Here is a 9,621-nt window from a genome sequence, read left to right on the forward strand (position 1 = left end):
TATATATACATATATACATACATACCCCCACTAAAATGTCACTCAGTGTAACAATAGTTCATATACCAAAAAATGCAGTCAGGGATGTTTATAGAGGAAGAATCATTAAAAAGACTATTTGAGGATCACAGTGCAGCCTCCAAAAACGAATTAATCTTTACCCTTTAAACCACTAGGTTTAGTTTAATCACTTTTTCTTTCATATATTTTAATAATTATTTTGTTTCATTTTTACATAACCATATCTGTTACGCTGTTATTTGAAACATTAAAGTAGACAGTTATATAAAATATAAAATTCACTTTTGTAAACAGATATTTTCTTTTGTTTGTTTATCTATCTAGAACAACTATAACCCGTAAGTAAAGAATATTTGGACACCTAACACAGCAGCAGGATTACAATACAGAACATGTCTTGATGAATCCACATAGCATTTTAAACTTTAAATTCTCAGCTCATACATTGAAACCTTGTCCATTTGAATTTGTAGTGCAAATGTGAACGCACGCAATGCGACTCACCTTGAAGAGCTTCGATACTACAGTGAGTTGTTACCCTGTATAAAGTTGAAGTTATCCACCCCAAGACCTCGCGCTCTTATGACTGTCCTCCTCTTCACGCCCACATTTTACAGTAACAGGGCAACACGGTTTAATCAGCGTCGCTTTTCTGGACAGTGAGTGGCATGTGAGTTACTGGCTCCGTTGCATTGAGCAGCGCTCCAAAAGAAGACCTCGAGAGTGTGGACACACTGTGGACTTGTTTATTCCGTCAGATGTTACATCCAGCAGTCAGACGAGCATCGAGTGACGCTCTCACCGACGGAGGCGTCGCGGGGCTTTTTATCACTGGCGTGACGTACCAGAGCTGTACACTTCACCTTGATAGGTTTGATCATTTCGGGGCGTGGCTTCTAACATAATAATCAATATTAGCCTAATACATATTTGTCCGTCACGCATATTAAACATAGTGCATATTAAATTTCTATATACAAATATAAACTCAACTATAATTTAAAACGGAGAATTAATCTTTATTCTCAAATAAATCAGATAACATACATAGGAATTTATAAAGTAACCCTTATGAAAATTAACCATAATTAAGTAAACGTTACACTAAAGCTGTGCGCGTATTTACAGCATAATCTCTCCCTAAGAACAAACTCACATGCAACTGAAGTTCAAGAAGTTCAAGAATTTTGAAAATGCAGACGCAAGCGATTCTTTTGAACAGTTCGCTTCCAAGAACCGGTGTAAAAATCCTTTTTTTTTTGTCGTTTTTGAACATATATAAAGGTAAATACACACATTTAAAGCTCAAAACAGATTTCAATAACAAGAGATATAATGTAAACAATATACAAAAAGCCAGGAAAATAACCAAAAAAACATTAATTTAATTTAAATAAATTAAATTCAAGAAGAAAGAAAAAAAGAAGAAGAAGAAAAAAATCCCTGCCTCCCTTATACATACAACACATAGTCAATAGCACATTATAAAAAAAAGCATAAATATTATATTTTGTGCACAACGTAGGCTATTTTAAGGCTTTGACATTGCTGGAAGAGGAGATACCCTTACGAAAAAGAAGTTTATTCAAGTGTGCTATTAGTATACTTCTTTTAAACTAAAAAATAGGAAAGTATACTTTTAGTCTACTTTTTATGTACTTCTCAGAAATTGGCTTTATGTACTTCTCAGAAATATACTTAAAATGACATTTAAGTATACTTGACTTATACTTAGAAAAAGTCTAAATATATTTTTAGCTATAATTGTGCTCCTAGAATCCGAAAATACTTGTCTTTTAGATTCTTGTTAAAGTTATGAAAATAGTTTTTTTTTTTTTAATTTTTATTGTATATGCTGAACAATTAACATTCAAAAGTATAACAAAAGGTATGAAAAGAGGTTTGAAACCCCAAGCCAGTGATTCTTTTACGTCAAGACGCGTCACATCATCACGTGGTGCTTGACATTTATACCGAGGTTTTCAAACTTTTTGACCTCCTCTGTCCAACACTATATCCGAAGGCCCTCATATAATATAATATAATATAATATAATCAATAGTTTCAAAAACTGTGTTCTTCAATAAAAATGTATTGAGGGAAAATATTTTGTTTTAAGTTTACATGTTTTTAAAATTACGATTTTATTTTATAAATGTGTTTTATTATATATTAATAGTAATATTGTTTAAATATAATCTATTTAGGTATTACAATAATAATTTAAATATGGTGACCCATACTTGGAATTAGTGCTCTGCATTTAGTTGGGGGTTCGGTGCCTTGCTCAAGGTATTGTCGTGGTACTGAAGGTGGAAGAGAGCGCTGTACATTCACTCCCCCCACATACAATCCCTGCCGGTACGAGACTCGAACCCGCAACCTTTGGGTTATGAGTCCGACTCTAACCATTAGGCCACGACTTCCCCCACGACTTAATCTTTATTAGGCTAAAGGGTATTTATTAATGAGTGTGTTTATTGTAATTTCATGTGTCCTAATTGCAGTCATAATTCATCTTATAAAAACATGATAATTTAAACCCAAATATAATTATAAAATATTAGCCTATATAATAATACATTTCCAGGATGTTTTATTTGCAATATTTCTGCTATTAAAATAGCTGACCTAATCAATCATCATCAGCTCACTCAAAAGAACGACTCAAAAAACGGACATCATAAACAGAAACAGCCACATTATCTGCATTCATAATCTCACATGTCTCGTATGATAAAGACTCGCTGCATTCTCCTCTGTAAAATCACCTGAAGTTCCTGTCGGTTCCGCTAGAGGTCAGTGTTGTAGAGTAAAGCAGACGAACCGAGGACTGTATGCAGCCGTCATCTGCCAGCTCATTTTTAAATTCAAAAACATTATTTGAGCATTTTACACATTTTCCCTATTTTTTTCCTTCCTACTCTACTGCTAGACCAAGCCTTGATTTATCCAAATTTTATATGATATTATGTTTTTTTTTTCCTGTTTTAAGTATCAATATGCTCATTCTAGCTAACTAACCTGAAGATGCATGTTTTGTTTATTGTTGTAAAAGTTAAATGTGTGTGTTAGCCTTTAACCCTGTGGCCTTTTGTTCTGGTTTCTGACATATTTCCAGTTCCTCTTTCAGATCCGTGTTGAAACTCACATCTCGCTGTTAGCCTGCAGCAGACCTGGATCATCCTGGGCCTTCCTCTTTCACTCTCTGTGCTGCACCTGGAGCTTCCTGCACCCACTGGACTGAACAGACATTACTAGTTATGCACCACAGATTCTCCTGTGCTATTTCAATGACCAAAACGTAATAATATTTTTAGTATTTGTAGTACTTCAACATAAACTTATTTCAGTTATTTTATTTCAGTTATTAATAACTAAAACTGTTAATAAAAGTATTATATTTTTTAAATTTTATTTCAGCTTTATTTCAATTAACAAAAGAACTATTTTATAAATAGTTTTAGTTATTAATAACAATGCTGGTCCCAAGTTCTGTGTGTCCCGTATTTGCCATAAACATTTTTATTTTTTAAATGGAACGTTCTGTAAAACTGTGACACCAGGTTGTAAATATAAAATATAAACATAAACTAATAATAATACTGACATGAAAAGAAAAGAAAACAGCTCAAAAACAATTTCGTTTGACCACCTGGAGTGAACAAACAACACTTTCTGAAGGTTAAGCATCTCCTTTCTCTGAATTTTTTAAAGATTCAAGTGCTATTTTGTTACCTATTCATGGAAAGTGTCTGCTGATGTATGAATACTTTACTGTGTCACATGACACGTTTAAACCCAAAGCTCCATCCACTGCTATTTTGTACTATTGTACAACTATGGAGTCTTTTCTTTCACTCTCTGTGCTGCACCTGGAGCTTCCTGCACCCACTGGACTGAACAGACATTACTAGTTATGCACCACAGATTCTCCTGTGCTATTTCAATGACCAAAACGTAATATTTTTTTGTCCCAAGCAGTGGTTTATATATATATATTAAGTTTTCATTCTAATTTATGTTTTAGTAATTGTATGTGCTTTTGTAGTTTTTTCTATTTCCATTTAGCTTTATTTTTTTCAGCTTTAGTTTTAGTATTTGTAGTACTTCAACATAAACTTATTTCAGTTATTTTATTTCAGTTATTAATAACTAAAACTGTTAATAAAAGTATTATATTTTTTAAATTTTATTTCAGCTTTATTTCAATTAACAAAAGAACTATTTTATAAATAGTTTTAGTTATTAATAACAATGCTGGTCCCAAGTTCTGTGTGTCCCGTATTTGCCATAAACATTTTTATTTTTTAAATGGAACGTTCTGTAAAACTGTGACACCAGGTTGTAAATATAAAATATAAACATAAACTAATAATAATACTGACATGAAAAGAAAAGAAAACAGCTCAAAAACAATTTCGTTTGACCACCTGGAGTGAACAAACAACACTTTCTGAAGGTTAAGCATCTCCTTTCTCTGAATTTTTTAAAGATTCAAGTGCTATTTTGTTACCTATTCATGGAAAGTGTCTGCTGATGTATGAATACTTTACTGTGTCACATGACACGTTTAAACCCAAAGCTCCATCCACTGCTATTTTGTACTATTGTACAACTATGGAGTCTTTTCTCTTTGTTGGGAGATTTTTGTTGTCAAGGGACATGTCTTAAAGTTTACAAAGGCTTCTAAGAGCAGCCCGCACACAACTGAACTAGATCAATTACTCCGACTTGGCAAACAAGTTGAACAGTCTTTTGGGGACATGTGAGGCCCTTATAGAGCAAACATCTCAGAAACAGGCACGTTTTACGTCAGTGATGACATTTGCTTGTCATGTCCTTTGCAATGGTAAGCAGTTCTATGAACCTTTAACTGTATTTCATAAAAACAATCAATCAAAAATTGTGACTTACAAAAATGTGTAACATGCCTAAATAAAAATCATTGTCCATATCCTGGAAGGCAACTTAAAAATTGTAAGAAAATTGAGAATTTTACATGACTGATGTGCCTCATTACAGTAAGTAGGCTACTAACTTAAAAGTAAGCAAGCATTTCAGACTTACTGCGATTGTGGTTTGGGTTTTAGTGATCCTCTAAACTGCATAAAGAGCTGATCGAGGGCTATGTGTATATGGCATATATGGATATATGGAGGAAGAACAGACTGGCAGATGAGAATGTGGAATTTGAGAGCCGGCTGTGATGTTTGTACTGCAAAGCCAAGAACGTGTGCTGAGACCTCAGCTGATGGTCATTCTCTCTCTCTTTGTCTCTTTCTCTCAGTAGAAGTTTAAAAGGATAGTCCAACAAAACTGAAAGTCCTGTCATTATTTACTCAAGAGTCACATTGTCAACAAAAACATAAAAAAGCATCAAAATCTTCAGATGAAGAGAAATTTAAGCAATATTCACTGAAAACCTTGCCCTGCACTGTACACCCTGGTGAAAAAACAGCATATGCTGGTTAGGTATGTTTTGAAGCATGGCTGCTGGTTTAAGATGGTCCTTAGCTGGTTTAAGCTGGTCATGTACTGGTTTAAGATGGCCATGTGCAGGTCCAGCTCATGACCAGCTAAGGACCAGCTTAAACCAGCTCATGACCAGCTAAGGACCAGCTTAAACCAGCTCAGACCAGCTGCCATGCTTCAAAACATACCTAACCATCATATGCTGTTTTTTTTTTAACAGGGCATGTTAACAGTGTGCTAAGAACACGCTAGAACATGCTAGCAATGTAGTAAACATGCTAAAAGCATACTAAAATTAACAGGGTGTTTAAAACCTGGCTAAAACATGCTAAGATATGTGAAGAACATGTTAGCAGTGTGCTAACAACATGCTAGAAGTATGCCAAGTTAACTGTGCTAGCAACAATCTAAAATCCCTTATGAAAATTAACCATGGTTTTTACTAAAAATAAAACGAAAAAAACATGGTTACTATAGCCATGGTAACCACAAATTAACCATGATTTTGCTACACTATTAACCATAATTTAACCATGTTATTTTGCTAATGTGACTTACTGTTTTCAGCTAATTTTCACTGGCAAAATCATTTCAATAGGAATCCACACAACCACGAATTACACATGAGGGCGAGAGATTTCGCAGATTTTGGAACAGGTTCAAGTTGGTCATGTGGATTTGCCATGATGACAAACAGAAACTGCTTGATTTGAAAGTGTCTTGTGACTTGTGTTAGCTGTGCATTAAGCATCACTACACTAGAAAGTAGACAGACCTTTTTTGCCACAATTTCATAGTAATTTTTCTAATATGACCACACTTTTAGGAACATTTTAGCAACTTGCCAAAACATACTATGTTATGCAACACATTATGAGCATGATAAAACATGCTAGAAAAATGCTAGCAATGTGCTAAAACATGCTAGCTTTTGAAACTTGTCAGTTACATCTAGCAAACACGTTAAATCATTCTAATAACACCAAGGAACATGCTAACATCGCCTAACAACACTTAAGAAATAAGGATCATGTTAACATCGCCTAGCAACACTTATTAAGAAATGCTAACTATTAGAAACTTGCTAGCAGTTTGCAATTCTCAGTGATTATAATTGGGTCTAAAGAGGTTTATTGGGGACTGAACTGGTTTGATATGGTTTCTTGGGGGTTTAATGGTGTCCGAAGTGGTATAATATGATATTTGATTTGTTTTCCTGTCTTCATTTGACTTTCTTTCTGTCTGTCTGGCAATAAAACCTAAATGTCAACATCAAAGAATGTCATCAAATTTTAATCATCTAGTTTTTGCATGTTCTTTAATAAGACAACAGTTGTTCAGGGGTGGACTTTAAAAAGTTATGTAATTTTATGTTGTGTTTTTACATTTTAATTAAGTTAATTTAGTATAACTTAATATAAGTCATCCTGTGACCCCCTTAGATGTTTGAAGTTGAGAACATTCTGTCAAAGTACGAATCAGTCAGTTACAAACAACACAAACAAACATTTTTCCTGGAAATGTTTTATTTTTTTGTGACACAAACTGATCGGCAAAGTCATTTATATTCAACATCTTTACTATACAAATAGTCATTCACTCCTATACAAGAGAGCGTCTAGAATTTAAAGCATGCCCCGTAAAATGAAGCAGTCTCAAAGAGTCACTCCACCTATAGTGAAGCCTGTACACTGTACAAAAGACAAAGCAAGTCTCTAGACTAGTCATCCTTGATCAGGTAACTCAATGATATAGGCCTACACAACATCTGTAACATAATCTCATCGCCCTCATTAGTGCATTTACCCATCGAGTGACAGGAAGTCATTCATCTGACACCAAATAAATCACTTATCCTTAAAGACACTATAAAAAACTTCAAATCTAAAAATAACAGAATAAATAAAAGTAGAAAGATGTGGAAACATGAGCTAACAACAGTAAACAATGCCTTCTCACAAATCCTCAAGAAATGTGACCTGGACATGCTTTCATGAGATTCAGAGCCTGCAGGTCAAAGCGAAGGAGAAACACTTAAAGTGCAAAAACTATATACAAGTCTAGAACAGTTTACCATTCTATAGTTCAGGAGACTTGCCTGAAACAGGAACGTCCTTTAAGTGTGAAAAGTGAGTTTTAGCCATTATGGAGTGATGGCGCGTTGTGTGTGTTCAGTGAGAGAAGGTGTGTATGTCGTTGTGAAGGCTGACGATGGGTGAGGATCGCTCTCTCTGAACCCTGCAGAAGCTCTGGCTGCAATGGCAGCGCTGGATCCACATGACGTTACGCGTGATGTTCTCTCCATCTGGGCAGCGGAAGCGCAGACGCACCGTGCGGGATGAGGACGGCTGACAGCACCTGCCATCCACACACGAGCCACACGTACGAGGCCGGTAGCGTCGAGTCGTTGAGCAGCCAGCGAACGTGATCTGCTCCGGTTCCCGAGACCTCACCATTTGCCTGCACTTCTTTCCTTTCTACATGACATAAAAAAGCAACAAGAAATCATTCATATGAGTGATAAGCTTGAGCCTTTGGCTTCTTCTGGAACAATAGAGAAATACATGAAGTAACTGGCCAAATTTGATCTGAAACACAAGCTACTCAATATTAACTTCTTGTTTATTGAATTGTTGCATAAAAGCAATCAGTGTTGGGGAAAGTACTGCGTTACAACATTGCGTTACTCCATAAAAAAGTAACTAATTGTGTTACTTAGTTACTTTTTATGGAAAGTAATGCATTACGTTACTTTTGAGTTACTTTTTGTCACCTGGGCTGGACTTGATTATTTGTTTTTAATAACAAAAAGAAAAAAAGCATGTTATATTTTTTGCAACTGTAAAGGCCCTTTCACACCATAAGTGAAATTAATAAGCCTCCGTCTGAAGGAAGTGCCTCTGCACCTCATTCCCAATTTCTCTCAACACGGGGTAAGGAGAGCTGTCAGTAAATATAAATGGGAAAACAAAGTAACTTGCGCTACTTATTTGAAAAAGTAACTCAGATATTTCATTGTAAATTTAAAAGTAATGCGTTACTTTACTAGTTACTTTGAAAAAAGTTATCTGATTACATAACTCGCGTTACTTTTAATTGTTTTACACTCATGAACAGTGAGTGAAAATGGACCATATTTTTGGTCAATTTTCCTTGAAAAACATACAACAAATTTAAAATGCACATAAATGCTAAAAGTCTTGTCTTGTCAGCTTTTTTATTTTTGTACACTGGCATATGAATGAACTCACAGTATATGGGTTTATGTACGTATGATTGTATGTATACTCAGTGCTAACACTTTATTTCGATAGTCCACTTTAGGCATTCTACTAGCTATAAGTAACTTTGCAACTACATGTCAACTAGCAGTCATTAGAGTACTAGTCGACTGTCTGCTTAATGTAAGATAAGACTTTATTTTGATGGTCCCCAACACACAATCTACTGACTATAAGTAACTTTACTAACACTCTACACTCTAATGAGAGTTAGTAGACATGTAGTTGCAAATTAATGAGTGTTAGTTAACATAGAGTTGCAAAGTTACTTATAGTTAGTAGAATGTCTAAAGTTGACTATTGAAATGAAGTGTAACCCGCTCATTTCACTACAGTATCTCACCTTCATAGCTGGAGTGATGTCACATTCTCTGATCTGGCAAAGGCGAGTCTCTCTAACAAGCCTGCACTGTGCATTACTATTAGTCACACGACTCGAGATGCCAAACCCGCAGGAAGCAGAACATTCGGACCAGTCGGTGGTCTGTGGGAAACATTCGGATGATGGGAAGGGAACCCGAGACATAGGCAAGGATGCCCACTCTGCAGGGTAAATGAGAACGCAAAGCCATGATGGACACATTTCACAGGTTGCTAGGGCATTCTGGTGGTTACTAGGGTGTTCTGGGTGGCTGCATACTGGTCCAAGTCAAATGAGCCCAACCCCAAGTCTCATTTAAAACTGTTAAAAACTCATTTGAACTATGTAACTAGTTAGTTAATAGTATAACTAATTATAAACAAATGTATATATATAAATGTATATATACGTATATATACACTTTATGGTTTCATTTAGGTTAGATACATTGTTAATTTTGTGAAAGTACTTTTTAAAAAGTTA

The 9,621-nt window shown here is 35.1% G+C and overlaps 2 protein-coding genes across 2 annotated transcripts in view; both read right to left on the reverse strand.

The window, feature by feature from the left end:
• LOC107721103 (LIM domain transcription factor LMO4-like) overlaps positions 1–846 on the reverse strand; it is a 5,297-nt gene extending 4,451 nt beyond the window's left edge. Inside the window, exon 1 of the mRNA XM_016528965.1 lies at positions 526–846. The gene's annotated coding sequence lies outside the window, so the exon portion shown is untranslated. The remainder of the gene's footprint in view (positions 1–525) is intronic.
• A 6,169-nt stretch (positions 847–7,015) lies between these two features.
• Positions 7,016–9,621, reverse strand: part of LOC107721104 (protein CYR61-like) — a 6,010-nt gene continuing 3,404 nt past the window's right edge. Inside the window, exons 4-5 of the mRNA XM_016528966.1 lie at positions 9,121–9,413; positions 7,016–7,973 (exon numbers count right to left, since the gene is read on the reverse strand). Of these exons, the coding sequence (XP_016384452.1) occupies positions 7,668–7,973; positions 9,121–9,413 (599 nt within the window). The 3' untranslated portion in view covers positions 7,016–7,667. The remainder of the gene's footprint in view (positions 7,974–9,120; positions 9,414–9,621) is intronic.

Source organism: Sinocyclocheilus rhinocerous, unplaced genomic scaffold (genome assembly GCF_001515625.1).
Source record: "Sinocyclocheilus rhinocerous isolate Xijiao unplaced genomic scaffold, SAMN03320098_v1.1 scaffold451, whole genome shotgun sequence".
NCBI lineage: Eukaryota > Metazoa > Chordata > Actinopteri > Cypriniformes > Cyprinidae > Sinocyclocheilus > Sinocyclocheilus rhinocerous.